The sequence below is a fragment of the Haliotis cracherodii genome, unplaced genomic scaffold (genome assembly GCF_022045235.1).
Source record: "Haliotis cracherodii isolate W230 unplaced genomic scaffold, xgHalCrac1.p SCAF_8, whole genome shotgun sequence".
Lineage (NCBI taxonomy): Eukaryota > Metazoa > Mollusca > Gastropoda > Lepetellida > Haliotidae > Haliotis > Haliotis cracherodii.
In genome coordinates, this window is record NW_027266341.1 from 53,104,065 (window position 1) to 53,123,879 (window position 19,815).

At 42.3% G+C, this 19,815-nt stretch overlaps 2 protein-coding genes across 2 annotated transcripts in view; one reads left to right on the forward strand and one right to left on the reverse strand.

Moving 5' to 3' along the window:
* Nucleotides 1–2,909: 2,909 nt before the first annotated feature.
* LOC139450694 (uncharacterized) lies at nt 2,910–3,573 on the reverse strand. Its single transcript, XM_071232500.1, has 2 exons — nt 3,215–3,573; nt 2,910–3,099 (listed from the first exon to the last, which is right to left on the reverse strand). Exons 1-2 carry the CDS (start codon nt 3,571–3,573, stop codon nt 2,910–2,912), a joined length of 549 nt encoding a protein of 182 aa, XP_071088601.1.
* Nucleotides 3,574–12,196: 8,623 nt separating this feature from the next.
* The window catches only part of LOC139449653 (CD109 antigen-like), a 33,511-nt gene continuing 25,892 nt past the window's right edge, over nt 12,197–19,815 (forward strand). The window contains exons 1-6 of the mRNA XM_071231133.1: nt 12,197–12,239; nt 16,275–16,349; nt 17,764–17,942; nt 18,200–18,225; nt 18,679–18,832; nt 19,486–19,556. Coding sequence (XP_071087234.1) covers nt 16,294–16,349; nt 17,764–17,942; nt 18,200–18,225; nt 18,679–18,832; nt 19,486–19,556 — 486 coding nt within the window. The 5' untranslated portion in view covers nt 12,197–12,239; nt 16,275–16,293. The remainder of the gene's footprint in view (nt 12,240–16,274; nt 16,350–17,763; nt 17,943–18,199; nt 18,226–18,678; nt 18,833–19,485; nt 19,557–19,815) is intronic.

Sequence of the window (19,815 nt, forward strand, 5' to 3'; positions counted from 1 at the left end):
CTGTAGTCAACGAAATGCAGAGCGATAAGGAGCAAGAGCGATAGTGAATCTGTTCAAAACAGAAGGGACGTTGGCCACGACAACGGTAACTACATTACGGAGACGAAGTCAGAACGAGGCGTCATCGTCCATTTCCGGCAAGGCTAAAACTAAGCTGGCTGGCTGGAACTCTGGGTAGGAGAGTGATCTCCACTGATACACTCGGAGAAATAGTCTGGCATGGGTGGTCTCCCTTTGTTCAGTGCTAGGAAAGAATCCCATTCCCCTCACATACACGGAAGATAAAAGCCGTCTTGGCTGCTTGTTCAATCAGTGTGTTTGCTTGTTTATAGTGTTTATAAAAGGCGACTATGCTTGTCGTAGGAGGCGACTAACGGGATCTGGTGGTAGGCTCGCTGATTTGGTTGATGCATGTCGTCGTATCCCAATTGCGTATGTATAGCTGTCACTGGGGTGTGGTAGATTATCTCAAATAACATGTGTATGTGCTCGTAACGTTAATACTTCATTTTATAAAGCAAGGCATAATTTAACACATTAATGCTATTTATATTACTCAAAAGAAGTTAAAACGTGCATGTTGAAAATGTATACCACTTTAGCACAAATGGCTAACATGCTGGGTAAATTTGTGATTCAAAGGGACATCGATCGAATATAGGACTGGAATAGTGAGGGAGTGAACTTCGAACAGGATTACATGGCGTGTCAGCTTTACTTAGGTGAAAGCAACGAGCACGGGTATGGTGCTGACAAACCTTGAAACCTTATCGGGTCGAACTTGATTCGAACCCACGATCATAGATTTCAGGCGTGTCCAAGGGACACAACTCTGACATCGTAAGAGTAGAATATCTAATTTTAATGAGACTGAACTGCAATATTGCCAGCTGTGGCATCCACCAGTGTCCGAGATAACTGTCTGTCTGGGCTGGTAATTTTTCTGTCGGGCTGCATGAAATGTTCTTCCATCTGTCTGGCAGATAATTTTGAGACTACTTAGTTACGTATTCACTTTTATCACAACTCCTTGTAGATTCTCAAGTAATTGTTAGCATTATTTCAACTGAATCAAGACGCGATTTGTCTTTTTTGTTGTTGCGATTTTTAGTATTTTAATGTCGGAATGCGGGCATGCAGGTAACTTTGATTCTTCGCTGGTTTGTTTGTTTGTTTAATGCCACACTCAGCAATATTCCAGCTATATGACGGCGGTCTGTAAATAATTGAGTCTGGACCAGACAATCCAGTGATGGATATCACGAGCATCGATTCACGCAATTGGGATACGATGACATGTCTCAACTAATTCAGCAAACATGACCACCCGATCCCGTTAGTTGCCTCTTGCGACAAGCATAGTCGCCTTTTATGGGAAGTGTGGGTTGTTGAAGATTTATTCTACTCCGGATCTTCAAACTTTGAAGATGGGCAGGCAACACCTATGGGTCAACTGCCCGACTGTCTTGTTGGGTTTTTAAATTATTTCAAACACTTGCATCAACAACATCCACTTAACTGTTTTAATCGTTCCATGGGAAGAAATACATCCCTGCATGAAGAACTCATGATATGGGACTGCGCCAGAAGTCAGGAGTGTAGTGTCTGACACTGAGAATATATAAAAAAAGGGATCCAATTCGAGTCTCGAATGATTTGGCAAGTCTAGAATGCCTCCTGAAATTAAGCATTGTTCTGGGCTCCAATTTAATTTTTATTTTAATTGATGTTTTTTGTGGATACCTATTTTTTAATGAGATATCTTTATTTCGGGAATGTAGTTTATCAGGCGTGTTATGCGCGAAACTGTATGTACCCATGTTACCCATGTTACCCATGTTACTCAGGCTACTCAGGTGAGAAATTGAAAGAAGGCTGAATATGTTCTGGGTGTTCCCGTCCTCGAAATATTTGTGCAAACGCACCATCAACACGAGGTATCGTACACGAGTCGAATAATGCCTTTAATCTGGTTAAGTCCTGTAAAAGTTTGAAAAAAGGAAGTTCTGATCCTACACCGTGAATCACATTATTGTCAATTAATTACTTTCATAGTGGTGACATATGCAACTAGTATGTGAAATATTGACACATTTCAAAATAATGTTCGTGTCTTTTTAGCCATGTGAAAAATCCCTACACACATAAATTGTTTGCATATCGGTAAAACTTTTGACAGTATCTTGCTCAGTTTAACAGCTTTCATTGTAGTAAACTATACATCCACACGATTATAGGAAATATTGATATTTCAAAATCGATCATTTTTATTTCTGTTGACAATGTGTGACGACGTGAACAAGTAAACACATGTTGCAGCATTAGACAGTAAATTGCTAAAACCAGAAAACAAAGTATAATGTTTTAAATCCTTATTTGAATTTCCCATAATAATGTACAGTTATACACAATTATAGACTCTGTTTAGTGTGATGTCCAGCCTTCGAATAACTGTCGACATTATGTATCAAGATTATAGAAAGACAAGAAATGAACTACATAAAATATTTTATTATAAACTTAAAGCAACAACCATAACAATTATACATAAACTATACATAACTGGTATAAAGAAAGTATGTACATATTATTACTAATGTTCATATATATGATTGCCCTACGCTCATTATAAATATTATATAACATGTTATATAATGGAGGTCCTATAGATTAACAATTGGACCAAAACTAAAGGATTTTCAAATTATCGACTGCAAGCGTATGAACTGTATATTTTTCTGCTGCATCTTCTGGCTCCCTGTTTCGCTTGGCCTGTTGCTTTTATTTTGTTCCTTTTTTTTCTTTTTTTTTCAGATAATGTTCTTGATGTACTTGTATCATCCGTTGTTCTCTACATCCTAACAACCATCATCAACTCGCTCCACTCAGTTCCACTCGCTCCACTCAGTCTACTTCTTGGCTGGCTTCTTCCTCCTCGCCGCCCGTTCTTCCTCCAGCCTCTCCAGTTTCTCCTCCCTCGCATGGAGCTGATGTTCCGCCTTCATTTTCTTGATGAACTGGCGACGTTTCTTCTCGTCCTTGACAGCTTTGTGCTTTATCTCTCTGTCAAGTTGTTTCCTCTGGACTTGCTCCACGAACCTGTATAAAAAAGACACCCAATATGAAATTAGTTCAAAATGAAATCAATACAAAGGCATGTTTAGTAATTAAAATGGTTTAAGTGTTTTGAGACACTCCGTCTCAAAGATTTTACCTGTCAAGTCGGAACAGATCAGCCTTCTGTCTCCTCCTCTCAGCTGTGTAGAAGCATCGCACTGGGATTTGCTCCAGACGTCGGGGAGCTTTGCCACGGGGAACAACCCCCTCCACGGCGGGGACAGAGAAGGCCACTCCTCCGCTGGACTGACGGTCGGGGACCAAGCCCTCATCTCGAAGCTGTTGAAGAATCTCCGCTCCTGACAGGCGGGGTTTGGGTGGTGTCACCTGACACTTGGCGTAGTACAGCTCGTGAGGACAGTTGATCTTGCCCGTCAGAGCCTCCTCGGGAGATGTCTGCTTGAAAGGTTTAACCTTGGTCTGTTTGCAGCCCATTTTAGACAAATATATTGGCATCTATAAAAAAAACACGGCCAGTCTTCACGAATGCGGCTAAGACAATGACGTGACGTCACAATGTAGTGACGTCACTGACTCTAGCCTTCTGGATGCCGAGGTGTTTTTTCTGACCCACATTTTCCTAAGATCGGAAAAGTGAAGGTTGTGCGAGAATTGCGTTCACGCGGCACTGGATCTGCCTCTGGCTATAAAATTACGAAGTGGTGGAGAATGTTAAATTTCCTATTTGATGGTGTAAATTTAACTGCAATTATTAAACCGGTTTTTAAAAAAGACACTTTTAAGTGTTGTCCGAGAATTTATTTGCGTTGAAAAACAGTAAATTTCTCTGCTTTTTATCGTACACAGATAAAAGTACTGTGAGACTTTTTTTTGGTTTATTTAGAAGCTTTACGGAAACTGTGAGAGAACGAAATACTGCCTAATGTCTGAACGACATAACTACATATCAAATGGAGTTGAATGCGTATGTATAACGACATATATTCAATGCCAAAAATAGCATGCTGTAAATGACGATAACTGATTTACCCTATGTCGTCAAAAGGCTACAGAGAGGTTACATATGTACAAAGAAAAGGGTGCATAACTCCGCTATGCTTAGCACTAGTTTATTGTAACTCAGGTCACTTAGTGAGAATTAGCTGTGGGTAAGGACAGTATATTTTCGTGGTGTTTTGTTCACGAGGAACCAAACTATTCCCACACAAATATCGATATTGAAACTGTATACGTTTAGTTATAAAAAAACAAAACAATAAGAAATGATGAAATCGTACTTAATAAAAAAAAGAGGTAATAGAGAAATGGATGGCCATATCTCTCCTATAACTTAGTCCTTAGATTCCAACATTCTCCTGATTGTTTAAGTGTAATTTGACTAATGTTTCACCATTGTTAATGGAGCACTAGCCTTATCATCAAATGTAATGAAATACCAAAAACAACACCATTCCTTTTGACGTCTTTGTCTTTGATAACGTCGGTGAAAGACGACATTGGTATTTTGATTAATATAAATCTCCCCTAATTTTCATTCATGGTATGGAAAATCTCGATGTGTTTGACGCTTTTTCAAAGCAACATAAAATGACTGCTTTCACCAAGTAAATAATGTCTTGAATATGAAAACAATTACATAGTTTATCGTGTAACATAATTGGACCACACACGCACCTGTTTGGCATCAATTTACGTAATGAAATACCCCAAAGAATATTTCAAAACAGCCAAAATTATATTCAATATTGGACATATATTTGTTCATTATTATGTTAATTATTTCTCTTCATTTCGTCTCAGAATTACACAATAAAAGTTGCGAAGATAGCCCTAATGGTATAGAATTATCAGGATAATCGTTTAAGGTTGCACCAACGGGGTACATGGCATGGGTTCTGTGTTTATACTTTTTACAATTCCTGGAGAAATATAGTAAACAGTTTAATATCCTGTGATCACAATATGGAAAAAAGAATAAACCCATTGATTATATAATGCAAAACGAGAGGAATAATTCGTAAATTGTTTGTGACTAACGCGCGCACCTGGCGAATCGTTAGATATCACTGTTCATTGTATCAAACGACAAGACCAAGACAAAGACAATTCTTTCAGAAATGTGTTTATATATTTCACCGAAAAATATTATCCATTTCGTTAAAGTAATATATTCAGTTTTAGTTATAAAATAAAATGAAACGGCTATTCATGGACATTGGTTATATGAACTTATAATATTGACTATTACGCATCCTAAGAAATACGTACATGCTGCAGTTACACTTCATGTACATCTCTCTAAACCAGTTTTCCCATGATAATAAGGCATGTCCCGAGAGCTAATGAGTGAGTGAGTGAATACGGTTTAACGCCGCTTTTAACACTATTCCAGTAATATCGCGGCGTGTCAGCTTAATGTGGGAGGAAAGCCCGAAGTGATGCAGGTCTCAGACCTTTACCACTTCGGTGAAACCCTAGAAACATAATCGGGTCGAACCGGGATTCGAACCGACAATCATAGGGACGCAACTCTGTACAGCGAATCGTGGCGCCTTAGACGACTGGGTCCTCCGCTATCAAACCCCCCACCCATTTTGACGTCATGGCTGGTTTTATGTCTTTGATAACGTCGGAGAAAGACGACACTGGTATTTTGATTAATATATATCTCCCCTAATTTTCATTCATGCTATGGAAAATCTCGATGTGTAAAACGGAACCCACAATCATAGGGACGCAACTCTGCACAGCGAACCGCGGCGCCTTAGACGACTGGGCCCTCCGCTAAAACACACACACACACACACACACACACACACACACACACACACACACCAGTTGTCTGACAGTTGTCTGTCTTCTGGGTATAAGCCCACCCCGGAGTTGGCTGTCTGGCGAGTTTAGTCCCACCGCGGAGCACTGGCCTTCTTCTATTTATGCTGGATAAGTTAAACTGGCTGTCACGCGAGTATAGGCCCTCTCCCCAAATTGTACATGGGTTTCTTGTGCAGGCAAGTTAAAAAACAGCTATGTCCCTGCACCTGTTTGTCTATGTCAGGTCCAGCGTTTCCATTGATAATTGACACACCTTTCGTTCATATATCGATTCATAATATTTGCATTGTACATTGTTCGTTCAGTTAATGGTTACCCATTAGCTACACCAGTGCAGAAAGTTGAGCGTTCCTGTCGACAACAAACATTAATTTTGCTCTGTCCCTTCTCAAGTTGACTTTTTCAACATTGTGTTGACTATATATATATATATATACTCAACTGCAAAAGAAACGTTAGTTGTACATAACACACGGATAACGTTAAGATCAAAAAAATAAATGTAGATGATATAAGTAAACGATAACAGAGAAAACATTTGATAACAAATGGGCTTTAATTGTTTGATGACAACCATTATTGGAAAATCACCCCCGAAAACAGGGTACCGCCAAACACAAACATGACAAGACAGTGTCTGTTGTGTCAATCAATAGCATGTGTTGCCTCCGTTAGCTGCGATACAGGCCGCACATCGCCGTCTCATTGAGTCGACAAGTCTTTGGAAGAAGGCTTAAGGAATCCTTTTCCTCTCACGCACCAAAAAGGCTTTTAGTTCCTGAAGTTTTTGTGGCTGACCTGCAGCCTGAAGACGTCTCCCAATCTCGTCCCAGATATGCTCCATTGTCCGTTGACAAAGACGACCAGGGCATGACAGGAATGTTATTCACCCTGAGGAAGTGCATAGAGACCCGTGCTGTATCGGGACGAGCGTTGTCCTGCTGAAAGACCTAGAGTTGAGGTTGACCCAGGAAGAGAGGCCTGACGTGATTACGATGAGCATCGTCCCTGTAAACGACAGCAGTCACACGCTGACGGAACACGTGTAGATCGCTCCTGTGATGATAACTGAAGCCTCCACACACCATGATGCTTCCCCCTCCCCACCAGTCGACCTGTTACACACAGTCCTGCGCTTGAGTAGTGACCCTCGGAACACGTGTAGATCGCTCCTGTGATGATAACTGAAGCCTCCCCATACCATGATGCTTCCCCCTCCCCACACAGTCCTGCACTTGAGTAGTGACCCTCGGTCATGGACACTGCCTGTCTGTTGATGTCTTGCCACCAAGCATCCCAGTGGTAACGCCTACCCGGAGTTCCTGGAGTTCACTTAATCGAGACCCGTGAAGATTCCAGGGTAGAATAGGCCTTCAGCAACCCATGCTTGCCGTAAAAGGCGACTAACGGGATCGGGTGGTCAGGCTCGCTGACTTGGTTGATGCATGTCATCGATCCCAATTGCGTGGATCGATGCTCATGATGTCAATCACTGGGTTGTCTGGTCCTGTCCTTTTACAAAGTCGAGTGTGAAATGCTTGGTCTTTTTGCATTATATGGTGGTTATAAAGGATGGACAAGGGGGAAATGCACGCATTTTTGCATGTGATTTGCGCTGCACAATTTATAGACCGTGAAACACAGATAAGAGTTCACAAGTTGTTCCCTCTGGAGCTACCACAGATTATTACATACATTATAACAAAAATTGAAATAAGTTCAGATGAATGTTAGTTGGAACTGAATCATTTGCATTCATCATGGAACCACCCAATAGTCTATATTGTACAGCAGCACACCATCAGTTTTCAACTAATCCTAACTCGTCAATAGTAGGGGCTGTCGGGTAGCCTAGTGGTTAAAGCGTTCGCTCGTCACGCCGAAAACCCGGGTTCGATTCCCGACATGGGTACAATGTGTGAATGCCACTTCTGTAGTCCCCCGCCGTGATATTGCTGGAATATTGCTAAAAGCGGTGTAAAACCATAACTCATTCACTCACTCACTCGCCAATAGTGTGATGGTCCTCGAATAGTTGCGAATGTTAGTCATACTTGTTTGTGGTCCTTGGGAAGTGTAGGCAGAAAGGCACCGGTGCACTCACCAGTGAGAGAAAGGGATGTACTAACGGGAAGAAGTTCCTGTGTATTACTGGCTATGCGAAGTATTTAATAAACGCACACAAAGAACGGTTTGGCAACAGAACAATATATTGATGCCCATGAACCAAATTCATCATACAGTGTCAACCAGGTTCTCTGTAGACGTCATATCATACACGGTCTAGTGGAAGAGCGACTGCCCGTGGAATGTGGGGGATTCGATCTCCGGCTGAGTCATACCAAAAGACGTTAAAAGATGGTACTTGTTGTTACCCTGCCTGACACTCGACACTAAGGGGCTGAACAAGGACAGTATACAGTGTCAGAGTGGGGTGCTCATGTTAAACTGAGAGTGACGTGGGGTCAGTTGTCATTTCACAAGTCAGTATCTGGTTTGGCCATCAACAGCAGTGACACAAGCTTGACAACGGAACCACATCCACGACACAAGATGGTTGAGGAAGGGTCGTGAGGTGTCATCCCAGCAGGCCAAGGGAGTGTGGCGATGTTCTGTTGTCCATTGAAGTCTCACTTCACATTGTCCTAATGTGAAGTACCGCCTCCGTGGTCTTGTGGTAGAGCGTCCGCCCGGAGAGCGGAAGGTTCGGGATTCGATCCCCGGCCGCGTCATACCAAAAGACGTTAAAAGATAGTACTTGTTTTTACCCTGTCTTGCGCTCGGCATAAGGGGCTAAAACAAGGACTCGGAGTGGGGTATTCGTGTGAAACTGCGGCATGGTATCTCAGTCAGCTAGCACTATAAATCGGCATCAGTCCGGACTAGTACAAGCAGCCACACACACACACACACACGTGCATGCACGTCGCTATATAAGTGCAATAATCTTAGATGCGACGTTAATTTCACCTCACCTCACCTAATGTGAAGTGGTGTGTCGTCCATGGGTCTGGAGGAAATTGAGGACGGATTACTTCTTCACGGTACCTTACACCTGTTAAATTAATATCCGCGACTACTAAATGGGCCCTGCGATGTGCTGTGATGCCTCCCATACACCACCGAGAGCATCATATTGAAGTCTAATTTCAAACCGTACCGAGCCCGTGAAGATACGGGGTAGAATAGGTCTTCAGCAACCCATGCTTGCCGTAAAAGGCGTCTATGCTTGTCGTAAAAGGCGACTAACGGGATCGGGTGGTCAGGCTCGATGGCTTGGTTGATGCATGACATCGGTCCCAATTGCGTGGATCGATGCTCATGATATTAATTACTGGACTGTCTGGTCCAGACTCGATTATTTACAGACCGCCGTCATATAGCTGGAATATTGCTGAGTGCGGCGTAAAACAACAAACCAACAACCAACAACGATTGAAGTCAGCGTAACGTTCCATAACATCTCTCTGGAAGGAGTCCCACGGGCAAAACTAATCGTAAGTTTTCGGACCACATCCTCCATCGGTCACAGCTTCAACCAGGCAAATAGTTTCCTCTGAAAGATAGAGCCAAACCACGTTATTGGACCTCCTTATTTGTTAGGATACCCAGCACCTACCCGACCCCTAGATTATCAATGGGTCGGTCTTCCCTATAGTTTGAAGTGAGACACATACGTTTTTGTCCAGCACCACCCACCCCTAGAATATCGAAAAGTTGGTCAGTCCCATAGTAAAACACGCAGGTGTCACGGCGTGTCAGGTTGCACATGGTAATCTACAACTGCAAAACAAGGGGTGTGGAGGCATGCGTATATGCAGAATAGTTGCCGCGTAAACATGTCATGTCTCCATGTCTCTCCAGCGGTGTCAAGGCCACCCTCACTGATTGTAGCACTTGTATTAAGTGTTGTCGGAACACATGAACACAGTCAGACGGATGCACAGTAGCTCCTATATCCGATGTGCCTGTCGATACATATACAACCTACTTGTCTGGGACACAGATGTTGACACACAGGGCCGCTGGATGTATTACTTGCATTTGAGGTGGGTGAGGGGAAATGGGGTTTAACGTCGCGTCCAAGATTATTGCACTTATATAGCGACGTGCATGTACATGTGTGTGTGTGGCTGCTTGTACTAGTCCGGACTGATGCCGATTTATAGTGCTAACACACTGAGATACCATGCCGCAGTTTAATATGAATACCCCACTCAGACACAGTATACTGACTCCGAGCCGACCAGTCCTTGTTTTAGCCCCTTAATGCCGAGCGCCAGACAGGGTAACAACAAGTACCATCTTTTAACGTATTTTGGTATGACGCTGTCGGGGATTGAACCCCGGACCTTCCGCTCTCCGGGCGGACGCTCCACCACTAGACCACGGAGGCGGTCTATCGCTGCCCTGTGTACACACAAGATGGTGACGTTACTATTGGCGTAGACTTCTATGGACTCAACCGAACCAAGTGTGTTATCATTACAGTAAACATATTAAGCAGACATATAGAGAATCTCTCCCGAGTGTCTTTTAATATCAAATATATCAACATGACTTTTCAACGAGTGTTCATATATTTGATATAAAAAAACACTCTTCCAACTTTTTCAGTTTGTAGACAGTAATAAACAGTGTATTTAGTCTAAAAAGTACTGCTGACAACTTCAGCAGCAGAACCATTAGTGATGTCATTTGATTGTGACGTCATGGTCACAATGGTCTGCAAAGCATTGTGATGCAATTTCATTGCAGCGATATCTACAATGTAGGTATCTGTAGACGATATATTTCAAAAGACTATACAAAATATGCATACTGATCTTTCACCTTGAACAAGAACAAATATATTGATTGTTAATATGTAAATTATACAACATATTCTTGGATATAATTACACAAGTACTGATACCGTTTTAAGCATTAAGTGCGAAAGCAGATATAATATGATAAAATTATATTGCAAATATGAAAAAAGCAAAACCGTCACCTTTCAAATAAAATAAATGACAAGCCTTGTTCATTATCAGGGGTTCTTTGAGAGCCGGTGACCTAAGCACATGTACTGAGTTGCGCCCCTTGATTGAAGAAAATGCAGTACTTGGGCTCGAAGCCCATATATAAATGTCATCGGTATATGTCGGTAAAAACCCGAGCTTGTGGGTTTCACTAAATGGTTTACGCATAGCTTCGACACGTGTCATTTTTGGCTTTCCTCCCTCCTAACGTCAACACGTCTTTATATACTACTCAAAGTTCGCTTAGGATCAGGTTTTGACGAAATCAAAATATTCATCCAACAAATAAAGATTAACAAACATTAAGGATTGCATCAACTGATGCTTTATGCTCCTCAACGTCAAAGACGTCTTTTGACGAGCGAAGAATTAGGCAGCTGCATAGGCTTGCTTGAAGCTGGATCAACACAACGTCATGTTGCAAAAAGTCTTTGGTGTAAGTCAAAGTGTGGTCAACATGACATGGAATCAATACCAGACGTTTGGATCAGCTACCCAGCGACATACAGGTGGCCGACAGCGTTCTACCAGACCCGTGAAGATTCCGGGGTAGAATAGGTCTTCAGCAACCCATGCTTGCCGCAAAAGGTGACTATGCTTGTCGTAAGAGGCGACTAACGGGATCGGGTGGTCAGACTCGCTGATTTGGTTGATGCATGTCATGGATCCCAATTGCGTGGATCGATGCTCATGATATTAATCACTGGACTGTCTGGTCCAGACTCGATTATTTACAGACCGCCGTCATATAGCTGGAATATTTTTGAGTGCGGCGTTAAACTACAAACTAAACCAATCTACCCTACTACGGGAAGGTTTCTCCTGATTGCAGAACGACGTCATCACTTCACTGCCACCACACCCATGTTCTGCCGAACGTCAGCGGCTTTAACGTTCCTACACAGACACACCCGACACATGCAGGTACGTTAGGATTGGGCTGAAGATCCCCTCATTTGGACAGAATAGGGTCAAGTACTTTTCACTGATGAATCGGTATACAAGACTTCACAGATCGTCGTCCCCAAATGTGCTCACGCAAACTCCTCTTTTGCTATTTTAACTGATACACAGAATTTGACGTAATGCCTGGAGATCCTTAGCAAACTTTGAGCGGTACTGAAATACTTTCAAAGCGCTAAACTCATCAAATGTGGAATGTCTCCTCAATGTGAGCTACTCCATTCCAGACGCTCTTAACATGGGCTGTTCAGTAACGATACCACCCCCCCCCCCCCCCCCCCCCCCCCACCCCCCAAGACACACACACACACACTCTCCAGCCGGCGGCTCTAGCAGGGAAAGGTAGGTGCCCTTCGATGTCCTCTCTAACTATTTAAAACAAAAATTATGTATTGTATTTAAGGAATATTATGCTCATGATCTTCACACGACTCAACTTGTGAATGCACTAATTCAGTGCATAAGACTAGTGGCTTGTTTCAGCTACCTTTAATAGTTCAGTTATAGATACCATGTGTGCTATTGAAGCGTTTCGGTGATACAACATGCTAAAACACAACCCATTGTGTTGATTAGACCATCAGTCTGTTACATATTGTCACATTTTACATGGTATATCTCCTAAATATAACCCAAAAACATTATTTTGAAAGCCACGTAGTTATTCTAAACTCCACGAATACATGTCAAATACCAGAGCTATACGGATAACGTTTCTATCACACATTTACTAAGACATGTAAAGACCGATTGTGATGTGTCTGTTTATATAATACCGGTGATATTAAAACTGGTCGCTGTGAGGGGCATGTGGCATACACTATTTACTATTCTTAGTGTAAAACTCGTTGACAAATTATTTTTCCAGCAGTTTCGGGAACAGTAATTTCAGGATTTTAGGACATCAAACAAAGTGGGGGCACGGGTGTCCCAGTTGTCCAAGGCGCAGCGATTCGCTGTGCAGAGTTGCGTCCCTTGGGCACACCAGAAAACTATGATTGTGGGTTCGAGTCCCGGTTCGCCCCGATTATGTTTCTAGGTTTGTCAGCACCATACCCGTGCTCGTGGGTTTCACCGAAGTGGTAAAGGTCTGAGACCTGCATCACTTCGGGCTTTCCTCCCACATTAAGCTGACATGCCGTGATATAACTGGAATACTGTTAAAAGCGGCGTAAAACCAAACTCACTCACTCACTCACTCACTCACTCACTCAAACAAAGTTTTGTTGTTAAAACAGATGGCGCGATCCAGCGTCCCTTTATGACAACTAGAAAAGCATTGAGATTATGAAACACCGTATATTTGGTCGATTATTTGAAAGTTTCGATAAGCTTACAGCTCTAACGTCAAAAACATGGTCATCATAAACACAAACACACAGTGTAACCATTTCCCCCATCTGGAAAGTTACTCTATACCTGGCCCTGCGTAGTATCCTATCGGCCCTCACCGAGCATTTCGTATCGCGGAATCAGTATAACATCAGTAACGAGATCGGGTGGTCAGGCTCGCTGACGTGGTTGATGCATGTCATCGTATCCCAATTACGCATGACTGCGCAATAACTGGTCCAGACTCGATTGTTTAGAGACCGCCGTCATATGGCTGGAATATTGCTGAGTGCGGCGCTTATCAGAAATCAATCAATCAATTATCTATTATAACTCTTCCCCTGAAGATCAAGTGTAGAATAGGTCTCCAGCATCCCATGCTTGCCGTAAAAGATAACTATGCTTGTCGTTAGAGGCAACTAACGGGATCGGGTGGTCAGGCTCGTTGACTTGGTTGATGCATGTCATCGTATCCCAATTGCGTAGATCGATGCTCATGATGTCAACCACGGGATTGTCTGGTCCAGACTCATAACCGCCGTCATAAAGCTGGAATATTGCTGAATGCGGAGTTAAACAACAAACAAACAAAATAGATGAACCATATATCGGATGATCTGTTTAACGCTCGGCAAACCCTCTGCACAAGTGCTGCCGTCTAGCGGCCATAGAAGGTCAAGGACAAGGACAGTGGCGTGAGCTGCAGAGGGATGCTTGCACGGAGGTCATTGTAACTAAAACCCGTAGTAAGCATATTTAAACCAGAATATGTAAAAACAAGTGGCATCCTGAACATGCAGAGTGCCCTTTTCATCGGAAAATGTTAAATGAATGGCATTATACTATGACATTTAAGAATTTCAGGGGTATCGATTCTACGTTAGACCATGATTTTTCTGATGACCCCTGCACCGCGAATTTGTTTTATTCAGGAGCACTTCTTTGTTAACCAACCCTGTTGGCAATTTCAAATCCTGATTTTACTTCTTAATTGTTCCAAATTAACCTTTTGCGGTTCCTACCAAATGTGGCAATGTTTTTTGGACATCGAATACTCGTTAATACCCGCAAATCTTAAAACATATGATGTATATCTCATAAATGAATCAACATGCAATGACTAATATTTGCGATTGCGAAGATTGTTGACGATGTTGTCCTTGTCCTTCTGGCATGAGGCGCACCGGTTTATCAACGTGACCTTTTGTCATCAATTGACCATGCAATCGGGAAACAGTTATCTACTAGACGTTGAAGTGAGCAGACATTTGTCTTTCAGTCATTCAGCCATTCAGTCATTCAGTCATTTAGCATTGGTTCCTCTGGATGTGTGTCGGTCATGGCATTGTAGATGACGACGGTAGCTTTCCTGTAATGCGTGCGTTTACAGGGCCATGGTTTCAGAATATTTTCATCGACCTGTCTGTATTACTTTGAATTTCGAACACGGTTGTGTTTGAATCCCCACGACCATACGATTGAAGAATATGAGATTCGAACCTCGCCACGCCAGCTAGTAGGTTCATCAAAATGACCCTTCAATATATCATAGAACCAAACTGCGGAAATATTGCATGAAAACCTATATGTGTATTTAGTACCTCTCAGTAAAGCTACACACATATTATGCTAATAATATAACGGATATCAAAGACACTATTAACAAATCGAAAATCACACATACCTACACAATTAACACGCATTATCGACACTTGTTACACACGTTATATACGCCCCGTGAAGATCCCAGTTAGAACTGATCTTCAGCAAACCCATTATCGAATCCCAATAGCGTAGATCGATGTTCTTGATGTCAAACACTATATTGTTTGACAATGACACACATTGTCGACACTAATTACAAAATTATGTACCTAAATAAGAACCACATATTATCGACACTAATTACACACAAAATATATGTAGACAAGTGACACACATTATTTACCTAGACAAGTAACATACATTATCGACACTAATTACACACATTATGTATGTAGACAAGTGACACACATTGTCGACACTAATTACACACATTGGTTACCTAGACAAGTAACATATATTATCGACACTAATTACACACATTATGTATGTAGATAAGTGACACACATAATCGACACTAATTACACACAAAATATATGCAGACAAGTAACACACATAATCGACACTAATCACACACATTATTTACCTAGACAAGTAACACACATTATCGACACTAATTACACACATTATATACCCAGAGAAGTAACACACATTGTCGAAATAAGTACATGCATTATATACCCAGACAAGTAAACACATTGCGACACTTCTTACACACATTGTGTATAAGTATTATCTGAAAAAGTAATGCACACTATCTACACTAATTACACACATTATATACCTAGACAAGTAACACACATTGTTAGCACTAATTACACACATATATGTAGAAATGTAATACACAGTATGAATACTTATTCCACACGTTAAATACCTGGACAAGTTACAATGATTTTACCCCCAGTACTAACATACATTATCAAGTAGAATATTCGTTATACACGGCAATTCTAATGTTAATTTTCACATCATGTATGTAACTTTCGAAAACTTCATGTTACTGACGCTTCCTCTCTTCCACTGTGGCCTGAGTCTGTAGATTAGCTTGTCAACATAAACACCTGATAGTGTATAATCACTGGCAGGCTAATCGCGAATTGACGCAAGCAGTATTTACTTTTTACGAAAAACTTCCCTTTGACAGCACGAACATCCAAAAGTTACGACACATTATTTAACCTGTTGATAGTTTGTATGTATTTCTAATCTAAGATTAGAACTGTGTTAAGCGCAGTGGGACTGGAGAGCGAGATCCTGAGCAGTATAAAACAGGGGACAGGTAATGATTGCTTCACTGTTCCCTCTACTGCTCATCAAACACAGGACATGAACTCGCTCTACAGCTGAGACGAGTAATAGTACTAAAAGTCGGTTTTCAGTCTGAGACTAACCAGCTTCTCATTTTGACGATTGCTTGTACAAGTCTGTCCACTGTTTCAGCTCCAGCTCCACCGACACGATGTTGGTCACGGCGGTAGTTGCCCTACTCCTCGTCGTCACAGTCCACGCTGAGAAGTAAGTACTAACCAACTGAATGGACCACTGTTCAATCATTTGTAGCCACTAAGCAGGTTGACTTGTGTCAATGATTTGGCCATTTGTGTCCTATTGAACTGTTCTTGTTTGTTTCAAAGTGTCTTATTAAACTTCTAACTCAATTGTCACATGTTTGTGGTTTGGCTGTGTACAGCTTCGTTGGACCCATACCAGCTTGGTGCAACGAATTTGACTTTATGTGTATCGGAAAAAGAATTATACACGGGCCATCAGCACCATATACGTTTTCTTTCATCGGGCAAAAGATGTTTCGACGTTTAGACCAGACAAACAGGGCCTCGTTTCACTTAGTGATCTATGCGCTGTGTATGCGTATATGCCGTTTCATCATTGTAGTGACAGCATTGTGGAACGGGGCCACAACCTTTTCCCGTTATCGTTCAGGCCACACAGAGCGTAATACTAATGATAATTCCGTTTTACTCAGCTTTCACAAGTAATCATCCTGGAGTGTCAGTTTGATGTGGTAGGTGATGCATATCTTTGTCGTTTACGGCTTTGGTAAAGCCAACGAACACGGATATGGCGCCGACAAAGCGAGAAAAATAATCAGAACGAATCTTGGAATCGAACCCACGACCATAGGTTTTTGGTACGCCTAAAGGACGCAGTTCTGTACAGCGTACTGCAGAGCCTTAGAGGACTGAGTGAGTGAGTGAGTTGGGTTTAACGCCGCTTTTAACAGTATTCCAGTTATATCACGGCATGTCAGCTTAATGTGGGAGGAAAGCCCGAAGTGATGCAGGTCTCAGACGTTTACCACTTCGGTGGAACCCACGAGCACGGGTACGATGCTGACAAACCTAGAAACATAATTGGGGCGAACCGTGATTCGAACCCACAGTCATAGGTTTCTGGCATGCCCAAGGGACGCAACTCTGCACAGCGAATCGCGGCTCCTTAGACGACTGGGCCACCCGTGCCCCCTCCTTAGAGGACTGAGCCACCCGTGTCTCTAAACATACGTCACTGATCTGTTGGCTGGAAACGTCCTCCAAGTCAACACACAAAGGGCTTCAATATACACTGAAACTATAACGTGCGTCAGCATGTTTCTGCATGACTGTACCCATGAAAATCCAGGTTAGAAATAGTCTAAACTAACCCCAGCTTGTAGAAAGAGGCGACGAGGTTGTCAGGCCCGCTGACTTTGTTAATGCATGTCATCGTATCCTAACTGCGTAGATTGATGCTCATGATGTCAATCACAGGGTTGTCGGGTCCAGATTGGATTTATTTTGCGGCCGTCATATGGCTAGATCATTTCTGACTTGAGTGTCTGTCTTTTCACATAGCTTGAATATGTCCGGCGTTAAACAACAAACAAACAAATCTTCAGGACTTAAGTGTCTGTCATTTCTCATTTTACCAGCTCGTACCTGATCACAGCAACGGAGCGGATTACCCTAGGACGGCCGTTCGTCGTCAACGTCAACATCCTAAACGCCAGTTCTCTCGTCGACGTTGATATCAGCATCGTCCATGCCTGGTACAACAATACCGACTACGTGAAGACACCAATCACCACCGTCACACGACGTTTCAAGCAGGGTAAGTATTTTTGACATTTCAAAGAACATGTGCAACGGCGCAAACGGTAACCGATACCAAACAATTCTGTCTTCATGCGTTTGTAGGGGAATTATCCCCTTTTTGGAGCTGTTGATTGCAATTACAGTTGGTACATAAAGGCATGTTGGTGACTTTTGAGGGGTGATTTGGAGATAATGTTTGTTTGTAATTGAAAGTGACTGTATATGTGTGATATATTGATGTTCGCCCATGACTAAGTGCATTTGCTGTTACAGATGAGCCAGACACTGTTACACTGATCGTAAGTATGCTACTGTGGTGAAGGTACTTATGACATTTACCAACACAGCGCATGATTTGCGGGTGCGAGGGGGAATTCATACAACGCATGCGAACTTTATAAAGCTAAGGCACGCTTACAATATAACTCGATATTCAAAAAAAATTCTTTCCTGTATAAATTCTTCTGGATAAACGTGTTATATTTCACAATGTGACATTGAAATACAGAATCCAATTATTTGTTTTGTAGCTGTTCCATAGCAAAAGTTATTTGAGTGCACTTTCAATTGTTTCAGGTCAAATACTCCAAGGTAACGTTGCAGTTATCATTCCATGGTCCCGTTCCACAAAGCGATTTTAGCACAAAGACAACGTTAAAGAATGGGAGTTACGACTGTAGCTCTGAGATCGTTTTGTCGAACGAACCGATCTTTAAGTTAACTTCACTGAGATTGCAATGATGTTGTTCCAGGCGCCACAAGCAACTGTCATTGGAAGATACCTGCTGAAGGTGAAGGGGTCAGGGGGACTCATCTTTGAGAGAGAGGAACGCCTCACTATAGCCAGGAAGACCATATCAGTGTTCATTCAAACCGACAAAGCCATGTACAAGCCAGGACAGCGAGGTAAGGAGCTCGACCCAAAAGGAACAGCAAGTCAATGGAACAATTATGATTGAATGATCATGTGGCTTTGAATGTTAACCTTCCATATTTCGTGATGCAGAATGTGTGTGTGTGTGTGTACGTGCGTGCGTGCGTGCGTGCGTGCGTGCGTGCGTGCGTCTGTGTGTGTGTTTGTGCGAGCGGGGTGGGGGGATGAAGGGGGGGGGGGGGGGGGATGTTGTGTTTATTGTTGTTAGCGACAAGATATTTTTCTCTTTTACAGTAATGTTTTAATCACAACCCTTCTGTGACATCCAGGGTCCTCGGGGTATCTAGAGGTTAAAGCTTTCGCTCGTCTCGCTGAGGACACGGGTTGGATTTCTTAATGTGTGAAGCCCATTTCTGGTGAATCCTGCCGCGATATTGTTGGAATGATGCTAAAAGCGCCGTAAAACCATACTGACTCACTCTAGGCCAACCAGCATGTCCAAAAAGCCTTGAAGTTTGAAGTTTCTTCTCGTACACATGTGGACATTTTTTATGGAAAAAATCCATTTTTAAAGTCCCACCACCCCGACCGCAATTGTCGGCATCCTTAGTCACACCCCCTTGAATCACTATTTCATGTTATTCATATTCAAGGATGTATTTGTGATTACCTGTTCTTCTTCAAGTTCATTTCAGAGCTTTTGCCGTATACCCAGATATGAAGGTGTACCAAGGCAAAATAGATGTCGACATATATGTGAGTACACAAATATTTATAAATAAAGAACATGATGTAAACTAATAAACCATGGACACGTTCTACATTTTGTGGCACACTGCGCCGTGTAATCCCGACATTTAGTGTGCTGTTTAAATATGAGATATCAGTATCTGAAAGTTGTGTGTGTTCCTTCAATCTGTAAGGGAAAACAAGTTTGATTTAACGTGCCTCAAAATGACCCCCTACTGTCAGTGTGATTTTCAATGTGAATATATTGACAATTCCAACAAGTACC

Bases quoted from the DNA above. Each gene is read 5' to 3' on its own strand.
- LOC139450694 (XM_071232500.1), bottom strand. From the start codon at position 3,573: ATGCCAATATATTTGTCTAAAATGGGCTGCAAACAGACCAAGGTTAAA. The intron at 3,100-3,214 runs GTAAAATCTTTG...TTTTTTATACAG, and splicing joins GATCTGTTCCGACTTGACAG to GTTCGTGGAGCAAGTCCAGA.